Source organism: Leuciscus leuciscus (genome assembly GCF_965113295.1).
Source record: "Leuciscus leuciscus genome assembly, chromosome: 14".
Classification (NCBI taxonomy): domain Eukaryota; kingdom Metazoa; phylum Chordata; class Actinopteri; order Cypriniformes; family Leuciscidae; genus Leuciscus; species Leuciscus leuciscus.
The window spans coordinates 4802151-4824295 of NC_138738.1; the positions used below are offsets into that span (position 1 = coordinate 4802151).

Sequence of the window (22145 nt, forward strand, 5' to 3'; positions counted from 1 at the left end):
TCGAATGGCAAATCCTGACTGGCGAGAGGAGGAGCTGGGGATGGAGGAGGGTAATTAGCTCCTGAGAAACGCGATAGCTGTTGATAATACTGATGAGTTTATGTATACAGTGATAGACGTCATATTCCTATAGGTAGATGAGAGTCAGCTGATGCGAGTTGACTAACGTGACCTGCCAGAACTGACGCTACACTTAATATTTAGTTCCAGTCTCTACGAAGCCCCTCCTTCCAAAGCATGCAGTGTGCTCAGTGGTCAGCCACTTCGAGCGTGTTTCGGAAATGTCATCATAATGAATCATAAGTTTCAACACACTTCGCAACTATCGCACAGTGTGTTCTGATTGGTCGTCTAACTAAAGCAAATCAACGAGGCCTCGCCCCTTTTTTTTACATATGCTTTGGGTGGGAATTATTTAAATTAGGAATACTGTGACTAAAATAGAGGCGTTTCAGAGAATAACTTCCTTTGGAGTAACTTTGTGCTTTGTAACTTTGCAGACCTTTTTCATGCTCAAACAGCAACATTACACACTAAAGAAAGTTGAACATGAAAAAAGGCATAATGATGCCTATAATCCACTTTAATGCAGTCAATATAATAGGATCAGTGCGGTGCTTGATACATACACTGGCAGGTCTTTCCGTTCTCCTGAAGAGTGTATCCCTCATTGCAGCGACAGTAGAAACCATTGAGCACACCAACACAGTGATGATCACAACTGTGATTCCCAAATGAACAGTAATCGATCACTAAGAGATAAAAACAAAGGAAATAGTGTTTTAGTGAGAAAATATCCACTAAATTGGAAATGACTTTACTTGAGGGGTCTGATCATAATGCAAGCATTTTTCCCCCATAAGAATAAGCAAAGATTTATACTTAATGGGATAGGGTAGAGAACATCTCCTTAAAATATGTCATGCAAAACTAACTACCATCAGAAGTAAATTTCTTCAAAAACGTATTAAATATCATATTTTAATGATTCTGAAATGATTATTAAAAATCATAATTAGAACTAAATATTTTATGAACAGCACCCCCTGTTGTGACCAAAAAACAAAACATGCAAGATCATGAGGTATCTGCCCATTTTAAGAAATTATTACGGCAAGAAAAAACAACATTATGAGAGCTAAACAATTTAAGAAGCCTGTTGCCAAGTTAAACAGAGCAAGCATGCATGATTAGCATTGTGTTAGTTTTGTGTGCATAGATCTGGAACAGTGATCGTGTGGACCAGTTACTCTCACTAACTTGTGCAGGTCTTCTTGTCATCATTGAGAGTGTATCCGTCCTTACAACGGCAGTGAAAGCCTTTGAGGACACTCACACACTCATGCTCGCAGCTATCATTCCCAAATGAGCAGTAATCGATCACTGGAACAGGAAGAGGATGGCAAGAAACACACTTTACAAAAGCAAAGAACACTGGAAGCAATACACAAGTTGTAAGCACAGATAAGCACGTTTATAAAAGCTACTTAAATGTCCTAATTTAAATATGGCCTGCTCCTGGCTTAATCCAAGCCCTGTCTGTGAAACCTGCCTTAATGTAACCGGTGTGTTTATGTTTTTTTGTTGTCCTTGCAATGTTTTATTGATTGATTGATTGATTGATTGATCGTATTGTCCTTGCTGTTAATTCTTGTTTTGGTACTGGTTGCTTTTTACCAGCAAACCCAGTGGAAGCCAATTGCTGCCTCAGCAGCATAATAATAACTTTGTGACCTGACTTTTTACAATTGCAACTTTATCTCCCAATTATTTCAGATTTACATTTCTGTTCAAAAACTTGGGAATGGGTTAAGTTTTTTTAATTTTCTTTTCTTTTTTATGTTTTTGAAAGAAGTATTTTATGCTCACCAATGCTTCATTTATTTGATTAAAAAAAAACACAGTAAAAACAGGAATATTGTGAAATAATATTACAATTTAAAACAAAATTTCTATTTGAATATATTTTAAAACGTAATTTATTCCTGTGATGACAAAGCTGAATTTTCAGCATCATTACTCCAGTCTTCAGTGTCACATGATCCTTCAGAAATCACTTAATATGCTGCTTAATATTTTTGTGGAAATAGTGATTTATTTTTTGTAACAAATACTGTCATATTTGATCAATTGAGTACATATTTACTGAATAAAAGTGCTAATATCTTTCAACAAAAAAAAATCTTACTTGACCCCAAACTTTTGAATGGTAGTGTATTTCTCATTTTATTTCTAATGAATAATATATATGTATGATATGTTGCCCTCACTAACTTGTGCAGGTCTTCTTGTCATCGTTGAGTGAGTATCCATCGTTACAAATGCAGTGAAAGCCTTTAAGGACACTCACACACTCGTGCTCACAGCTATCATTCCCAAATGAGCAGTAATCGATCACTGGAACAGGCAGAAAGAAGCAGAGAAGCTCAAAATATAGAGTAAGACGAGCAGCCAAAGTAGTTGGCAAAGAGCAAAATGTTTTGTAAGAGGAAGAAGCATAGAAAGGAAACTTGAAAAAAAATTATTACATTTATTTTTCTACTGAGATGTGCTTGTTTTATGGATTTGGAGTTAAGCATGGACTTACTGGAATTATAAAAGATATGAAATATTTTGGTTTTGTACTTAAGTATCAAATTGGGCTGTGTGTGTGGATTTGAATCATGTGGCCTTCACTAACTTGTGCAGGTCTTCTTGTCATCATTGAGTGAGTATCCATCGTTACAAACGCAGTGAAAGCCTTTGAGGACACTCACACACTCGTGCTCGCAGCTATCATTCCCAAATGAGCAGTAATCGATCACTAAATATGGATTAGATGGATTTAAGGACATGACCAAACAGGATAAACATTTCTCTTTTATATAAACTTTATAGTTCAGAAATTTCCGCAGTTCTTTAAATCATGATTAGATTATAACAGATAAAACCACAGCTCTTTGTCTGTTGGAGATCAATTTGGAAACCTATCATACTGAAAAGCTATTTTAAGTTTAGCGATGGATGGGCAAAAAATTTATACTAAACAACTGAGAAAAAAGCGAGGAAATTAAACGAGTGAATGTAGAAATGGATTGTGAGCCTTCACTAACTTGTGCAGGTCTTCTTGTCGTCGTTGAGTGAGTATCCATCATTACACCGGCAGTGAAAGCCTTTGAGGACACTCACACACTCGTGCTCGCAGCTATCATTCCCAAATGAGCAGTAATCGATCACTAAATATGGATTAGATGGATTAGAATTCAAGGATATTACATGCTGTGCAGAATATAGTAAATATTTCATTAATCCCTAATTAACATTTTTTCAGCATTTGGGTATTTTAAAGGAAAGTTTCTTCCAAATGTTTCACAAAATTTCTCAATTGTTTACCATGAATTATTAGAAAGCCTAAATAAGTCCACTACAAATGGTGCATTAAACAAGATGAGTGTAAGAGACTTTTTGGTCTCAATCAACATAGAAAAAGTAAAGGATTTTTTCCAGACAAACAAAATCTAAAGAGCATCTCTGTTTAAACAGTTAGTGCGTTCAAGTCCTCCTGGGAAGTTTGTATTTATGAGTCGTAATTACAACGTCAGGTGATTTCAAATAACTTTGGTCGGAGCAAAATGGCAATGCACCTTTTCTGCATGACTTAAAAAAGATTGTTTTTAACTCTAAATCTACCACATGATGCATAAAATGTGCATTGTGTGTTTTTACTGTATGTTTTTATTACATTTTTTAATGGCCTGTAAATTTTATGAATCATTATATAATCTACCGTAACTGTACAATACTATCATATTTTGTCCATGCAACGTAGATTTTATTATGAATGAAAACAAAGTTGTTCAATAATTTTCACAAATTTACCATTAACACAGATACAGACTCTCACTGACATGCCCTTAACTTGGAATCTCAGGGCTTAGAGAAAATCCAGTTTCCCCACTCGTAATTACGACTTTGTGGTGAAGTTCGTGTGCGTTTAACTCGTAAATACGATCTTTCCAACATGACTTGAATGTACCAAGTGTTCAAACTGGAAAAACGCCACTGGTTTGGAAAGCTCTTACGAGCTAAGCAATCATTGGCTGAAATATTGATGGTAAGCAATTGACAGAAAATGGAAGGGAATTGATTCTTAAGGAAGGTTGATTGTGAGCAGAATGATATTCTGCCTTCACTAACTTGTGCAGGTCTTCTTGTCATCATTGAGAGTGTATCCATCATTACAGCGGCAGTGAAAGCCTTTGAGGACACTCACACACTCGTGCTCGCAGCTATCATTCCCAAATGAGCAGTAATCGATCACTAAATATGGATTAGATGGATTAGAATTCAATTATATGACATTCAGTGCCGAATATGGTAAATATGGTATGGTAATTATGGTAAATTAATCTCACATATAACTTGTGATTTACAGCATTTAAATGCTCTAAGTTAAGTTTCCTTCTAATTGTTTCTCAAGTGTCTACCAATGATCTTGATTTGGTCATCACATGCTCACATTGGGACTTTTATACTGTTTTTTTGGGTGGTGAAACAGGAGGACAGGGTTTTGGAGAGAGGCTGTGTGGCCTAATTTAGCAGCTAAAACCTTGTAGACAAACATCTAAAATATCTTACAGAAGCTGTAAGTGCTTTGAGAAAGAACAGACAGCAGTGAGAGGAAGGATATTAGACCCTTTGACCCTTTGGGATCCACATCTGTTGGTGTTAAATCTAGCAGCGTTGCAATTTAGCAATGGGTTGCCGCAATACTAATGGTAGACAATTAAGAAAAATAGAAGGAAAACAGATTTTGAAGGAACACCGTTGATTCGATGAATGTAAAAACTGACGATGGCCTTCACTAACTTGTACAGGTCTTCATGTCATCGTTGAGTGAGTATCCATTGTTACAATGGCAGTGAAAGCCGTTGAGGACACTCACACACTCATGCTCGCAGCTATCATTCCCAAATGTGCAGTAATCGATCACTGGAACGGGCAGAGAAGAGTTAGAAAGCTTTGGCAAAGCAGGAAGAGCAAATAAATCACATCAAAGTAACATACAAGCTGTGTTTCAGAATAGTTAAGCTACAAAAACGATGTGCATAAGCTAAGTTATCTCTGACTGAAGCTAGTTACTCTCTAGCACCTCTAAAGAGACACATGCAGCATGTGTCTCTTTAGAGGTGCTAGAGAGTAACTAGCTTCAGTCAGAGATAACTTAGCTTAGCTGTCTTCAAAACAGTTTAGCTTTTCCAGTAACAAGCTACTTTTGCCTACAAGTTGCAGTGTAGCATGGAAAATCTTTATTTTTTAAATATTGTTTACAAATTGTGTTCCAGTCCACATAACTACTGCTTTGTCACGAATAGCCTTAATTTAGTTTGCTACTTTTTGATAGTAGCTTGTAGCACAGCTAACAAAAAGTAACTTGATTGTAGCTTGCTAAGATAATAGGCTAATCAATTAGCTTCTCCATACTGCTTATAAGCAGCACTAGATTGTTTGGCAGTTTTTACTGTTTACTATAAAGTCTGTGTGGAACTAGAAGCTAAAACACTAAAACACTTTGTTTTTGTTCAGTGGCTTAACCAGCTGGTAACAGCAGGAATGGATAGATAAGTAGCGTGTGCTTTATAGCAGCGTAACGCAGCCATGCGGAAGCTGTGATGACATTTCAAACTTTCCCTTTGCATTAGAGACTGTTCCATGTGCTTGAAAAAATGTTAGTTAGGATAATGTCTATGTCTAGCATGTAATTATAGGCTTGTAGTGTTGTGGTTATATAAAATGTTCATATGTGAATTGTGTGTGCCCTCACTGACTTGTGCACGTCGTTTCATCCTCATTGAGCGAGTATCCTTCACGGCATTGGCAATAAAAGCTCTGAAGCACGCTCACACACTCGTGCTCACAGCTATCATTCCCAAATGAACAGTAGTCGATCACTGGAACAGGCAGACAAAAGCATGAAACTTTGGTGATGAGAAAACACATGCAAGATTCATCTCTAAGTTTGCATTTGGCTATGCAAACATCCAACAAATGTCAGTTTCTCTTTAATCACCTGCTCTGTATTAATATGGTATACGCAGTGCATACTACTAATGCATAACATACTGCATACTACACAGCATATACCGTATACTGCATACTAATTTTAAAAAGTGTTGTAAGTGTAGGGAGGAAATATTTGTGTCCCGGTTGCTCTCACTAACTTGTGCAGGTTTTCAGGTCATCGTTGAGTGAGAATCCTTCTTGACAGCGACAATTAAAACCGTTGAGGACACTCACACACTGGTGCTCACAGCTATCATTCCCAAACGAGCAGTAGTCGATCACTGGAACGGGCAGAGAACAGTGAGAGAAGTCTGAGTAATTAGGTGTTAAAGACCCCATGCTTTCTGGATTTTAGTCCATGTCTATTCGTTTCGATAGGCTAGTGTACTTCCTGCTTCACTCAGTGTTGTTAACTAAAACTAAAATGGTAGCTCTTTATTTTACAGTCCTGTTCCGCATGGACATACTATGTACTAATAGTAATTACAATAACTGGGTTATAACTAGGTGCTAACCCTGAACCTATCCCTAAACCTAACCTTAACCCATGTAGTTACCTTAAATTACCAGTACTTTCTTGGGTAACTACACTGTAAGTACACTGTTAGTACATGTTCTGTAAAATAAAGTGTAACCACAAACTATTCAAACATGTTTTTGATAATTAAAATAAAGCTTAAATAAAATATAATATTAGATGTAATACTTAAAACCTAAAATTAGATATGTTGCTTTGGCAGTTAAAGTACTAAAATTACTAAAACTGAAATAAATAGAAATTAAAGCTAAATAGAAATATATATATATTTTAAACTACTAAAAATGACAAAAATCACATAACAAAATTACTAAAACTTAAACTAAAATTAAAATGAAAAGCCAATTAAAAAAAATGAATAATAAACAGTGCTTAAAAAATTCTAAATAACACCAGTTTCAATAGGAAAATGTGTATATACAGGAGAGAAATTCACTCTGTGATTTCTTGGGATCTTTAAGTTTGGATTTAAGTATACAAGTAAGCAAGCATACAGTTACTTGCATACCTGCAGAAGAGGTGTATATTTAGTATACAATGATGTTCCTTCGGCTATGTTCGGAATGGAATGCTACTGTACACACTACTGCATGATGCATACTGTACAGTATTTATTATATACTGCACACTTTAGTGAATGCAGTCCAGATATTTCATGCATACACAAAATTTGCATTCTGTAATCAGTATACATAATACTGCTTAAATAGTATGGTAGTATGCTATTCCGAATGTAACCCTTGTCTGTATAGTCTACTAAAATATTAGTTTATGTAAATTTTACAATTCACTCAAATTGTTACGCAGATATAATTTGTAAAAAATATTTTTTAAACTATAAAAATATAAGTATTTTCACTAGTCATCTCAAACTGTACAACAACAAAAGCTGCTCATAAACACAAAAAATATAATCAAGCACATGCATCACTAACTTGTGCAAGTTCTCTTGTCGTCGTTGAGTGTGTATCCCGTGTTACAGTCGCATGTGAATGACCCAGGGGAAGCGATACAAATCTGCTGACAATCATGCTTCCCTTCAGCACATAAATCAATGGCTGCAGGAAGCAAACACACACCTGTTGAGCACCACTGGAATGATAATTATGTCATACTTCTGTGATGTGTAGTTTGTAAGGGTACACACGCGTGCAGGTCTTGCCGTCCTCATTGAGCGTGTATCCAGGCAGACACAGACAGTGGTAGGAACCAGGCGAACTCTCACAGATGTGCTCACAGCCATGATCTGACTCCACACACAAGTCCATCCCTGCAAATCAAATGCACATATGAGAACTGCGAAAGCAGGAACAACTAAATCATAGTGTTCACAATCACAGGGCATAAAAGCAACAGCATTAATATGCTTAAAGTCAGCATAAGATTCAAGCATTTGAATCCTTGTTGAAATAGGATATTCAACGAGAAAAAAATTAAAGGTGGGACTGATTTAAAGATCAAAGGACAATGTGAACCAATGTTCACAACCAATGTTTTTATTTTGTTTTTACTTTTGACAAAAAATGTAAATTCCTCAAAATCAATTATCTTTAGTCAATTTTACTTTCACAAAAATGGCAAATCATTTTTGTTGAAAAAAATAACAATAAAGAATAATAAAATGTTAAAGATTGTGATCAATTGGATTAAATAATCTTTAAATATTTTTAAAAGAATTTTAAGAATTAATTTATTTTATATTTAAATATACATTATTTCACGAATGTATACAGTACAATTTAAAAGTTTGGGGTCAGTAATACTTTAAAAAAATAAATGTATACTTTTATTCAACATGGAGGGATGCATCATATCAAAGGTGATAGCAAAATTATTTATAATGAAAAAGATGGTCACACTTTAGATTAGGGTTCAGTTCTTACTTTTAACTAACTATTACTTTGCCTTAATAAACTCCTAACTACTGTTTATTAATAGTTAGTTAGGTAGTTGTTAAGTTTAGGTATTGGGTAGGATTAAGGGATGTAGAATAAAGTCAAGAAGAATAAGGCATTAATATGTGCTTTATAAGTACTAATACACAACCAATATCCTATGCATGCTTATGAGCAACTAGTTAATTGTGAGAATTGGACACTAAACTAAATTGTTAAGATTTTCAAATAAGTCACATAAATAAATACAAATTTTAATTGTAATAAAATTTGGTAATAATACTGCATTTTTGATCAAATGCAGCCTCAGTGAGCATAAGAAACTTATTTCAAGAGCTTTAAAAAAACTTTACCAACCCGAAATTTTTAAACAGTATTGTATATCTTTTGTTATTGCTAAGGAAAACTTGCAACTTTGAGCTGAGGTTTGAGGTAGAAAAGAATCCGAAAAGTTGAAAAGTTCAACACAAATGTCTAGATTAATTCACTGGGATTCTTGAGCATGTATCACATGGAGAAACACTTTACCACAAAGCTTGTCTTGGAACTGAAGCCCAAACTGGTGAATAAGGTCAAAGCTCTCCACGAGGAACACGTGATCCTCAAACGGTGGTGATGCCATTGCTCGCAGTGATGTCATATCGGCCCTGGCGACACCAATGGCGTAGATCTCAATCCCAGACTCTCTCGCAGCAGCTGCCACTTCAGCCACGCGGTCCTGAGGGCGGCCGTCCGTCACGATAACAGCTACGTGGGGAACGTTGGGACGGGCGCCTTCCTCGGCAGAGAAGGCTACACTCATGGCGTAACGGATGGCCAGGCCGGTCATTGTGCCCTGTGCCAATGGAATGATCTCGTTGATAGCTTTGACCATCTGCGCTGGCTTGCTGAAGGCTTTGAGGGAGAAGACGTTCTGGACCTGGCTGGAGTATTGGACCACACCAACTCTTGTAGCTTCCAGGCCAATGTCCATCTCATGGATGATGTCAATCATGAACTTGCGCATAGTCTCAAACTCATGGGGGCGAACACTGCGGGAGCCGTCGATGATGAACACAAGGTCAACCGGACCAGATTTGCACTTTGGTTCAGCTGTAAAATGTGGGGAAATAGAATTAAAAACCACATAATGACAATACTGACAGTTTAAAGTGAGTATGAGAAAACAAGGTTCTTTATTGGCATCGATGGTTCCATGAAGAACCTTTAACCTCCACTGAACCTTCCCAGTGTGCAAAAGGTTCTTTATAGTGGAAAAAGATTCTATAGATTACTAAAATATTCTGGACACTTAGGAAAAAAATGGTTCTTATAAGAACTGATCACTGAAAGATTATTTAGGGAACCCCAAAATGGTTTTAATGACTTTTGTAATAATTTTTAAAAGGGAGTAGAAAACACTATTATCTTTCTTTGCTGACATTAAATGTTGTCTAATCAAACTCTTTCAGGTCCAAATTAATCTGTCATTTAGTAGTCAAATTGGGAAGACGGCTGACCTGCTCCTTGGTAACCATGAACAAAATGATCAGAAATAAAAGATCTAGTATACATTAAATAAAGGTTCACCATCAAAGCAAGGATAAAAAATGCTTTGTGTGGTGAATTAATGGCATGAAACCATTGAAATTTAAGAGGCATTTAGAAACCAAACACTCAAATTATAAAGACAATATTATGCAGTCCATTTTACTTTTCAGCCTAACCTCATGTGAATAATTTTGCATATTGAGCCGATGCAGTTCATGTAAATATAATACACGTTGGTTTATCTTTGCATGTAAAATCTGGATCCTGAATCATTTGAGAACCACAGATCTAGTTGATAAAAAAAAAAACATGCACTACAATGGCCATCTGATTTGCCAACACCAACACAATTGTGCCACCACTAAATGCTTAGTGTAATAAACAGACTCTGAGGTAGTGTCTACCGCTGTTACTGTCAAGATTGAATTATTAGTGTTATAACGGCGGTTTAACCAACCTGATTTAGGTCTTGCTTCTGTTGCAGCCATTATGGCTATTAGCACACCAACATACACCAACACATGTGTCATGTTTCGTCGACAAAGGCCCAATCTCGCCGTAAAAATCCCACTGGCTGTAGGTGGAGAAGAGAAGGAAACAGAAAAATGGCAGGTCAAGGGAAATCTGTGCTTTAAAGGCAGCCATACATTCCAGTCTGAGCTAGCAATAAACCGGCGACACCAAACAGATGGTCCACAGCAGCACTTCTAAACAGACTGTTAACATGGAAGAGTTAATAGACTTTTGGGCCAATCACATCACCACAGGCTCCGAGTTCAAACGCTGTGTGAAGTAATTGCTGGAAAATAACTGCGTCTGGGACACTGGCGCTGTAAACAGAGTGCCGTCAGTCACTTAGAAAAGGGATCTACCTCTCCAAGGGCCTGATAAGGGTTATCACTATCAGTGGTCATGGTATCACTAGAGTGTGTCATGATTTGGCATTCACTTTACTGTCTCTGAACTCAGCAGATAAAACAGCCAGAGGGATTACTGCTGTGCTGCATTCCTATCTATTCAATCAAAAACAGGATTTTCAGGAGTACAATTTGCAGAGTTGAAGCTGATATGCTTACAGAAAGATGTAATACAAAATGTACAATTATGTCATCATTTACCTACCCTCGTGCCATTACACTCCACAAAAGTACAATAAAAGTTGTCCATACGATGTGCACTATATTGCAAATTTGAAAGCTTTATGCGAAGAACAGACACACATTTAAGCTATTATTTGCTAATAAATCTTTGCCATAGCTCTCAAATGCCATTCTTTAAGGCCATAAACAACTGTTCAAAAGTTTGGGGTAAGTAAGCTTTTTTTGGTTACACTTTATTTTACAGTATGTGTGTACTTACAGTGTAGTTACCGTACTGGTAATATAAGGTAACTGCATGGGTTAAGGTTAGGTTTAAGGATTGGTTCAGGGTTAGTACCTAGTTATTGTAATTACTATAAGTACATAGTATGTAAATGCGGAACAGGACTGTAAAAAGTGACAGTAAAAACATTTATATTGTAACAAAAGAAAGACGTTCTATTCATTAAAGAATCCTGTAATATCTATCACATTTTCCACAAAAATATTAAGAGGCACAACTTATTTCAACATTATGTCTGAAGGCTCATGTGACTGAAGACGGGAGTGATGATGCTGAAAATTCAGTTTTGCCATCACAGAAATAAATTACATTGTAAAATATATTCAAATAGAAAACACATATTTTAAGTTTATAATAACATTTCACAATATTACCGTTTTTACTGTATTTTTAATTTAAAAAAATGCAGCCTTGGTGAGGATGAGAGACTTCTTTCAAAAACCTTCTAAAATGACCGACATCAAACATTTGAACAGTAGTGTCCGTCACGCTTCTGATGTGAACGCTCTCATTTGTTAACATTGGTGCTATAAAAATATACACTGCTTCTACAGATTACATATTCAAACGTGCCTCGTTGACATCAAACATGCATCTTTATGGTCATTTTTGGTCAATCTGGAAGACAAAATCATCCAGTTTTGAAATAACGTGTGCGAGTAAATAATGACAGAATTTTTCTTTTAGGGTGAATTTACCCCTTTCAAAAAGACAAAGACTGGAAAATATATTGCACATGCATCTCTATATACTACTCTCAACATGAAATAGAGTGACCTCTATGACCAGTGCTGGTTTGTGGTTTCTCCAAGCCTTGATTAAGATTCTGCACATAACTGTCGGTTTCAGTGGCATCCAGGTAAACGGCAGACTTCAGTCCCCTGTGTGCTAATACAATGAAGCCTTCTGTGCTATATGTGTACATTAGGCTTTAAGTGTGTGCGTACGAGCTGCGGAGACCCTTAACTCAGCTTTGATTATTTCAGCACTGTATGGTCACACACATCATGCTGGCAGAGAGCCAATACATTCAGATGATTAAAGTGGTTATTTAATGTTTACAGAGAATATAGCACCATGGCTGGCTTTTGGATGGCAGCCCATGTCATCTTTAACTACACTACATTAAGCACAACATAGCAGACATATAAAGAGGTGCTGTTATTCCAGTCCATTTGTATGTACTGATTTAACATTTTGACTTTGAAATTGTTTCCATTAAACTGGCTTTGAAGAACATGCAGGATCTTGTAAAAGGGGTTTGCTGGTTTAATGAACACATACCCCCCATATTTAAAAATGTTAGGCCCTGCATCTGCAAATTCCATATGACTACCAAGTTGTGTAAAATCACTTATCGTTTTCAGTATGATTCCTGTTTGCTTGTTGGTAGTAACTGAAAAGCCAGATGGTTTGGTGTCCATGCTTTCTCTCCACAACATAATCAGCAATAAATGTCACCCACATCTATTTCTAGTTGGACTTTACGGCTCATTCCATGTTTCCTTGTATCAGTAACTGCTCGCCACGTGGAGGGAAGCGTGAGAATTCAGCACCTGAGTACAGGTGACTATCTCTCAAAACAAACATGTATATAGATTTACAAATACTCCTGATAACACAGTTATTGGAATTGGAGATGGAGAAGTCTTCTTACAACAGAGCTCTGACAGTTACACTGTCGTCACATTATGAAAGGAGAGAATAAAGTAAAACCAGGTAGCATGAACAACAGTGGAGTGTCTGGCACAGTAGAGGGCTTTATGAAGATTTCAAAACGGCTGTTGTACACCTGAGCGTCATGCAGGACCAAAGGAAAGGAGACAGAGAAACAGGTCAGTGTGGGAAATATGCTAACAACGGTGGACATTATTTTAAGCAAAAGAAATAAAAATAAAAATGTATATTATATAATATTTATTATATAATATTTGTATTTATTGATTAAAAATATATAAAACATTAAAAGAGAAAATGCTTGATAACAATGGTGGGCATTCATTTAAGAAAAATTTATTGTATTATCATATTTGTATTTTTATTCTATAATATTTATTATTATAACAAATAATTGTAAAAAAAAAAAAAATGTAATCCAAAATTCTCATTATTGTAAGGCATTAAAATAAATAAATATTAATTCTCAGCATCAATCATATATCAAATTAAAGGCAGTACAAAACTGCATGGTGGGGGAAATGTTCTTAATTGTTAAAAACAGCCTTAAACTTAATGGTACCAAAAATATGCTTTATATTCTTAAAGCAAAGTATAAGTTTTGACTCTGGTGTGAAATATGACCCTATCATAATAGGTTTCCGTTTCAGCAATCTCTGAGCATTAAAAGTCTTGAGAGATTGATAGTGCCTCCCAACATAGTAACGTGGAGGAGTGAGAAAAGGTGACAGGCAGTAAAAAAAGAAGAGTGACAGCACATTTCTTTCAGAGTGCTGAGTATATCATTGGAAGACTGTTCAAGCTTCCCAGATCCCAGCTCTAGCCCAAAGGGATCTCAATGGGTTAAAGCCTTACAGTGTAAACATTTCTCTCAGACAGACCAAAGAAAAACCCAGTGTGAGGCAGAGAGAGAGAGAAGACAGGAGAATTAGAGGAAGAGGGCAAATGGAGGAAAATGACAAGCGTGGTTTCTTTAGCAGCAGATTGACTGACAGCTTCACAGTTAGATTAACCAACAGCAGCTTAAAGCAGGATTGAAAGCAGATGTGACGCTTTGCTAATAATGGTTTCGCCTCCAGCCAACCACTGCGCACCTAAAGCATGTACTGGTGTCCCAAAACCAAGGGAGCTGCCTATCTAGACAGCACTGTGGAAATTCTCTTTAGGTTGGCGGCACACTAGGTTTTGAGACACGGCCAGTCTGTTACACGCTGATCTATATTTAGATTCGTTCAGCTCTTGGCTGTGTTCAGAATGGAGTACTTACTGCACAGTATAGGCTACTGTTTACGGTCACAGTTGCTTTAATATTATGTTAAACAGAATAAAATATGCAAGAATAAAAGTTTCAAACATTAGTAAACTGCATTCTTGTCATATAACCTCATGATGTTGCATGTTTAATTTAACGATTCAGGTCATCAATCGATCATTAAATAAATGTTGCAATTTATATTCAACTTTGTCTAGATTACAAATAATGGGTTGAAAATTACAGTTAACATAGCTTTGACAGAAATAACTCCTATTACTCTCCTGCAGAGAGACCTATACTTGGAAATTGTAGGCCAATTTGAGACCATTGCATTGTGGGAGACAGAATTCCACAGTGCGCTTAGTTTTATATTGCAAACTATAATACATTACAGAACAATTACATAGGCTGCTGTGCGTGCTACTGCTAGGCCTACATACTGTAGAAATAGTATGAATAGTATGTTAATATGCTATTTTAAACTGTTAGGCCTACATACTGCAGAAATAGTATGAATAGTATGTTAATATGCTATTTTAAACAAATGCACTTTTCGCAGGTATAGGAGCACGACATGCGACCATAACAATGCTTTTATCTTGAAAATGGGTCACATAACATGTAAGAATGCACATAGATTGTATATATTGTTCTTCTATTGTATTCAACAAATCAAGTGTATTTTTTTTATTATTAAATATCGCGACAAGTTTTTATTAGTATTTCCCAAGTAATCAAAACTTCTCAAAAAATAAAAATAAACGATTTTTTTTATTATTATTTAGCCTAATTAAAAATATATTTTTCCTCAGGGAAAATTGCAGAAGACGCCTGAAAGCACTGTTTTTAAAAAAATAGCACAAAAATATTGCTCACCTAAGCACATTTACCATGTTGCACACATTAAATAATTTAACCATTTCACAACTGCTAATAAGTAATAAATATTTTTTTTAGAAGGCCAGTCTTCATGTCATTAAACAAACAGTTTCAGTAGTTTTGCTTAATTTACAACTCAATAAAGCTAGTAAAACACAAGATAGTTTCCTCTTAATTCTCCAGGGTTGGCCATCGTGGACTCTACTGAAGCCTCTCACCTGTACACATCAGACGCGTGCTTCACTCACCTCAGGTAATGACACAGGTACAAACTCTCCTGTACAAGTGTGCAACGGTATCCAAAAAAACGACAAAAACGACGCTGAAGTGGTTCAGGAAGCCTATTAAAAGTGTCAAGCCGTTCCTTAAGGTGAGTAGTAACCTCTCCAGGCGATTATTCTGGGATAGAGTGAACAGTCAGGACATTGGCCAGGTATTAAATCTGCAGAGCACGTTTGAAATGTAGATCCCACCCCCGTCCGAAATGGGAAGAGCAGGCAGGATTTCTTTGGGGGGTTGCTTGCAGCAGGAGAGAGAACATTAGCTTTCTTTTAGTGAGCCTTCAGAAATTCCTTGCGGTTCTGCTTTAGTCCACGATTGATGCACGAGCTCTTGAAGTGCCACTTTTGAACACAGAGCTGACTTTATCATTTTGAATTTTATTTAAAGTGATGCTATTTCTTTATAGGCTTTCTATGAAATATTAATAGTGCCTGTATTAGGGTAGTCGACAAATAACGTTTAAGATCTTAGAGTGCAGTTTAAATTAAAGGAAAGTGTGTTTTAGATAGGCCTACTGTAACTAGTCGTTTAAAGGGATAGTTCACCCAAAAATTCTGTCATCATTTACTCACCCTCAAGTTGTTTCAAGCCTGTATTAATTCCTTTTTGTGCTGAACACAAAAGAAGATATTTGGAAGAATGTTGGTAACCAAACAGTACGGGTCCCCATTGACTGTCGTAGTTATGGATATCAGTGGTTACCAACATTCTTCAAAATATCAGCCAATCACAGGGATCCAATTTGATCTCCATCCTAATGCGCTCAAAGTAGGAAGTAACATTACTGCCTTTGACCCCAAATCCTCTTGGGAATGCCTTAAATAAAAACCCAGGCAGACAGACTGAAACATTCTAAGCCTTGGGAATTATGTGAGTTTTCAATTAAAGCATTTTACTCTTTTGGGAAATACCACATTTATATCATTGGGCTCCTAATCAAAGAAATTAAGACTCCCAGAAAATTATGCACTGTTAAAAATACTGAACAGAATTGGGGCAAGAGATTACCATAATATTAATTAAATCAACCATTTCAGATTGAGTAATAATAAAACAAGATATTTAAAAGTGAAACGAATAACTGCAAATGGATCTTATGAAACAATTAATTAAAGTCAAATAAATTCATCGTTTTTCATGTTTCATATGTACATGGAGAGCAAAGTGCTTAATAGTCCACCCGAAAAATGAAAAACATAAGAGTCATTTACTCATCCTCTTGTAATTCCAATCCCATGATACTTTCATTCCTCTGTGGAACGTAAAATATGCTTTATTAACGGTTTAATAAAACAAGCATTATAAGATTATTCTTCTGTGCCTAAAATTATTTAAAAGGGAAACTGTGATAAAAGGATTTATTTGTATAAATATTTCCCCAAATCTGTGTATCAAATCTTCTAGCTCTATAAAACAATATTCTTTTTCAAAAATGATGGGAAAGTGTCATGTTCTGTCCTCTAATTGTCTGCATCACTGTCTACACATCCAGCCCACTATTTGCTTCAGTATATCTATCATTATAACTCTATAATATCTATTACTGAATCATACAGGCTGCTTGGCATTTGTGGTTAGTTCTGCTGAGCTTTCTGACATTAACCACAGCAACAAGGGCAGCCAAAAAGGCTGTTAATGCCCCAATTTAAATGGTGTCCCAATATAAAGAACTATTCCATGATAGGATCTTTGAGAAAAGCACAGATAGTTTACTTTGGAGAGGATGCCAGTTTAAAATAAATATTTTTGTGCATCACTAGGGAGGAACAAAATTTCTCCTTGTTGCAAAAAGTAACCAGAGATTCAGTGAGGCAATACCTTCAATTCAGACCTGACCAATCAGTGATCATCCTGCATGCCAAAGTTGCTCAGAAATCTTATGGGAATGAGAAAAGGTAAAAATGATTTACATCCGTGCATTTACATGTTCAAAAAGTTAACTATACATGCATTCACACACACACACACACACACACACACTTTCCATAGACATAACGATTTTTATACTGTAAAAACTGTATATTCTCTCCCCTTACACTAAACCTACCCATCACATAAAACTTTCTGCATTTTTACATTTTCAAAAAACATCACTTAGTATGTTTTATTAGCTGTTTCCCTCATAGGGACCAAAAATGACCCTACAAAGATGGCAATATCTGAAATCCTGTTCTTTGTGGGGTCATTTTTGGTCCCTATGAGGAAAACAGCTTATAAAACATACTAAGTGATGTTTTTTGAAAATGTAAAAATGCAGAAAGTGTTATGACATTTTGTCCACATTATGTAAGATTTACCAGGACACACACGCACACAAGGTCACGTGCACACAAGGTCACGCACACACACACACACACACACACTATGTACTTAAAATCAGCTGGTTTAGCTTTTGGGAAAATGTCTAAACCAAATCTTTGCTGGAAAAATCATACCAGCTTAAACTTTTTCTTTTGGAACATGGAAGCTGGTTTGTTCCTGGTTCAACAGGTCTATCAGTCCTGTCTAGCTTGATAAAGACTGACTAACCAGCTTGGACCAGATTATGCCTAGCTAGAAACCATCTACCATGTTCCAAATGGTTGTTTTAGCCATACTTCCACCAGGTTGTTTTATCACTCACAGGAACATAATTTACAGAAAGTAAGACTATTGCACACCTCTTTCTTCATGTCTCATTCCAAAAATTATGATGTGTGTGTTTCCACAGGTTTTTCTGTCCCCCTCCTTGTGTGTACCTCACTGGACACGGATGGAAACTCAGACAGGAGCAGCTTAAAGGTCAGTGGCTTGTGAGAGTATCTTCATTCCTACCATTGTAATTCACTCTAATTTTTCCATTTATATTCACTCAGCATCAGGTCTAGGTGAGTCCAGTTGTCAGCTGTTCGGGTACATGGGTCTGGACAGCTCCACTGATCCACGGACAGACAGTTTCAAGCTGAGCTTTGAGGAGCAGACAGACAAGAGGGTGAGACATTGCCAAAACACAGCGATCAAAGAGGAGAGAGTCTGTCAGGCTTATGAGAGAACACGACTCCGGTGTGTACAGACAGATTTGGAGCTGGGATCATATGTTTATTCTACCTGGATTACAACTAGGTTTATGTGAGGGCAGTTGGATGAACAAAGAAAATGGGCTTGATCTTTTAGTTGCTTTATTCCTGCCCACAGGATATAATAATCATAAACAAGATCTCTTTAATATCTCTCCAAAAACAGCAATGAGATTAAATGGGTTTTTTGAGTTCTCAGATTTGTATTCTGTGGAAAAACCCAACATGCCTCCTCTTAAGAAGAGATCTGAAAAATGTCTCAAACTATGTTCAGATTTGCCGAGAAATCAAATTCTGCTACCAAAAGTCAGACATCTAAATATTAATTGACATTTTACAGTATTTCTTCTAAGACTGTACAGTATATACATCTGACAGTTACACTACTGTTCAAACGTTTGGGGTCAGTAAGAAATTAATACTTATATTCAGCATGGATGCATTAATTTGATCAGTATAGACGTAAAGATGTGTAATGTTACAAAAGATTTCTGTTTATAATAAATGCTGTTTTCTTGATTTTTCTATTCAGCAAAGAATTCTGGGGTGAAATGAATGACATTTTCCACAAAAATGTTAAGCAGTTTCGGCATAGATAAGAAGAAGAAATGTTTCTTGAGCAACACATTTGCATATTAGAATGATTTCAGAAGAATCATGTGACACTGAAGACTGGAATAATGATGCTAAAAATTCAGCTTTGCATTACAGGAATAAATTACATAAAAAAAAAAGTATAATTATAATATTTCACAATATTACAGTTTTACTAACATTTTTATTAAATAAATGCAGCCTTGATGAGCATAAGATACTTATTTTACTTTCAAGCCCAAGCTTTTGAACTTTTGTAAATGTTAACAACTGACTCATTTGTGTCTATTTCATTCTTTCCTTCAGATGTTTGCCTGCGCTAAAACCTTGTATATCTCAGATACTGACAAACGAAAGCACTTTCGCCTGCTTCTACACCTGTTTCACAGCGGAGGGCAAGAAATCGGCATGTTTAACAGCAGGCTCATTAAAGTCATCTCCAAACCATCACAGAAGAGACAGTCCATGAAGAATGCTGACCGTGAGTCTGTGCATGTGTGTATTTGTGTGCACTTCTGAAAGTCTATATTTAATTTGATGCAAGCGATAGACATTCAGTCCACTGAAATTCAGTTTTACAGTTTTAAGGTTATAGGTCATGACTAATTTTCACAGCCCACAGTTTCCCATGTTTTTTCCCCCAAATTATTATTATTATTATTATTTTAGTTTTGTTAACCTATTGAATGGACTGTTGATCTATCCCTCATTTGGATCAAATCAAATATGACGTCTACCCTGACTAAGGGCCGTTATATAAAAGGGTCATCCGGAGTAGAAACCGAACCCTTGTAAGTTTGTGTTGTCGTGTCTTCATGTATGAGAATTGAGGTCAAGCCGCTAAATAGTGTCACCCAGCAGCCATTGCCACAGAAGTCAGACATTTGACCTCTAACCTTTTGATCCTAAAGCACACACTAAGAGGGCAACTGCTGTTGACATTGACTATTGGATCCACAGAGAGGATTTACGGGGAAGAAAGAGGCGCTTGACATCTGAGCATCAGTCAAGTGACGTTGAATTCCTCACCGTCTTGTGGGAGAGACAGACAATGAGACAAAGTTCTAGAAAAAGAACAGACTGGCATTAGTCAAAGTATATCAGTCATTTGTGTTTGCTTTCTTCTTGTCAGTCTGAATGTGTATGCATATATGTCAGAGAGTTTAAATATTATGGTGTTTCTTTTGTTTGCCCATAGTTTTAGTTTTTTGTAAAATTGTGTGTTTGTTTCTGCAGTGTGTATTTCCTCAGGCTCAAAGGTGTCGTTGTTTAACCGCTTGCGGTCACAGACGGTCAGTACACGTTACCTGGCGGTGGAAGACGGGGCTTTTGTCGCTAGCGCAAGACAGTGGACGGCATTCACTGTCACTTTAGGTTTGAGATGCAATGCTTTTTCTCTTTTATTCTACTTTTAATCCTTTATCTCAGTCCTTCATACATATACAACAACAACAACATTTATTTGTAAAACACATTTAAACACAATATAGATTGATCCAAAGTGCTGTACATAGTACAAAGCAGGTCTACACTTTTAAAAAGCAAAAATAAATAAATAAATAAATAATTAAAATAAACACAACAACAGCAATAATTACAGGTTTCCAAAAGCTAAAGAATGAAAATGAGTTTTAAGAGTAGATTTAAAAATGGCCAATGAAGGAGCAGACCTCACATGATAATATAAATTATGAGCTTTTCACACATGAAATTGCTAACACAGGGTTCATATTTCACACTGGTTAGTAATGAATCATGTCAAGATTTCACACTACATGTTTATGAACCATAGGTTAATGGTCTTTTATATCCTCTTGAGAGTCAGCAATGGAGTCTTTTCCTCTGTAGAGGACATTATATTTTAGCAAATTTCTTTGAGACCATATGAGCCACAGTTTTAAGTCTGGATGTCTTGTAAAGAGCTCATTTAGGTCTTTTCAGAGATATGATTGACATTGACTGAATGACTAAATTCAGCATGGGAATATGATGATATTTGTAATTATAATCATGTAATTTTCTGACAAATTTTCATATTTTTTGTCATAAATTAACATCTCAAGACAACTTTAGTAGGGTTTGAAATTAGAATATGACTTTCTGTTATTAGACATGCATCAGTTTCATGCATGTCCACTGTAAACAACACCAGGACTCCCAGCATGCGTATCAGGCATTTTAGGGTGACATAATAAGTGAATAGGGAAGAGATTTTTCATTTCGACATATATTTGAAATATGAGATATTATCAAGTTATTACTCTAATTTTTATAGCTACTTCTTTTTTTCTTTACATGTTGCCCAAAGAAGCCCCTGTATATAATGGGAAAACCAAATTTTCACCATGTTTACACACATATTATGTAAAGTAAAAATAGAAAAAGTAGAAAAAAAATGGAATCATTCTCTAATATCTTTCAAACCATAGTTGAGAATCTTTGTAAAAGTCTTTGTGCATTTGGATGCATACAAAATTATTTTCTCATATCTGTTTTACAGAGGACAAGTTATAGAAAAACATTGTCTGGAAACAAAACATTTCCATGGTATACGGAATATAAAAATTTAAATATATATATATATATATATATATATATATATATATATATATATATATATATATATATATATTGTTTTGGTTATAAACTCTTATTTGCTGATGTCCTCTTCATAGGACATATCATAAAATTGTATTATTAGAATTTTTTCACCATTTGTTTCTTAAACTCCAAACAATGTAATAATGTAAAAAAAAAGTTACAAACCAAAAAAAAAATGTATATGGGTCTATAACAGTCATATGTTTCACAAGGTTAACAACATTGGGACTCATTTAGTAATTATTGCATGAAAATGATGCAGAGACTTCTAAAAAAAAATGGTGCATATACAGCACACCTAACAGTATTATTATAACAACTTATTCTGCACCTTCTAATGACATTTGAAACCCCTTTTGCGGAAGTATTTCCTTTAGCCAAGGTTCACCCATGCGTATACACAGACCCACTGT

At 35.9% G+C, this 22145-nt stretch overlaps 2 protein-coding genes across 5 annotated transcripts in view; one reads left to right on the forward strand and one right to left on the reverse strand.

Moving 5' to 3' along the window:
• Nucleotides 1–16027, reverse strand: part of matn4 (matrilin 4) — a 24345-nt gene extending 8318 nt beyond the window's left edge. The window contains exons 1-14 of one of the 4 annotated variants that reach the window (XM_082136370.1): nt 15448–16026; nt 10463–10579; nt 9004–9567; nt 7728–7850; nt 7516–7638; nt 6201–6323; nt 5808–5930; nt 4849–4971; nt 4177–4299; nt 3093–3215; nt 2681–2803; nt 2275–2397; nt 1261–1383; nt 630–752 (exon numbers count right to left, since the gene is read on the reverse strand). In XM_082136370.1, the coding sequence (XP_081992496.1) occupies nt 630–752; nt 1261–1383; nt 2275–2397; nt 2681–2803; nt 3093–3215; nt 4177–4299; nt 4849–4971; nt 5808–5930; nt 6201–6323; nt 7516–7638; nt 7728–7850; nt 9004–9567; nt 10463–10535 (1990 nt within the window). In that variant the 5' untranslated portion in view covers nt 10536–10579; nt 15448–16026. Of the gene's footprint in view, nt 1–629; nt 753–1260; nt 1384–2274; nt 2398–2680; nt 2804–3092; nt 3216–4176; nt 4300–4848; nt 4972–5807; nt 5931–6200; nt 6324–7515; nt 7639–7727; nt 7851–9003; nt 9568–10462; nt 10580–15447 lie in introns of all 4 variants that reach the window. The other 3 variants (XM_082136372.1, XM_082136371.1, XM_082136373.1) reach the window with 3 other exon arrangements.
• rbpjl (recombination signal binding protein for immunoglobulin kappa J region-like) overlaps nt 12915–22145 on the forward strand; it is an 18170-nt gene continuing 8939 nt past the window's right edge. Inside the window, exons 1-7 of the mRNA XM_082136431.1 lie at nt 12915–13223; nt 15383–15452; nt 17242–17376; nt 18192–18262; nt 18337–18452; nt 19438–19612; nt 20368–20505. Coding sequence (XP_081992557.1) covers nt 13190–13223; nt 15383–15452; nt 17242–17376; nt 18192–18262; nt 18337–18452; nt 19438–19612; nt 20368–20505 — 739 coding nt within the window. The 5' untranslated portion in view covers nt 12915–13189. The remainder of the gene's footprint in view (nt 13224–15382; nt 15453–17241; nt 17377–18191; nt 18263–18336; nt 18453–19437; nt 19613–20367; nt 20506–22145) is intronic.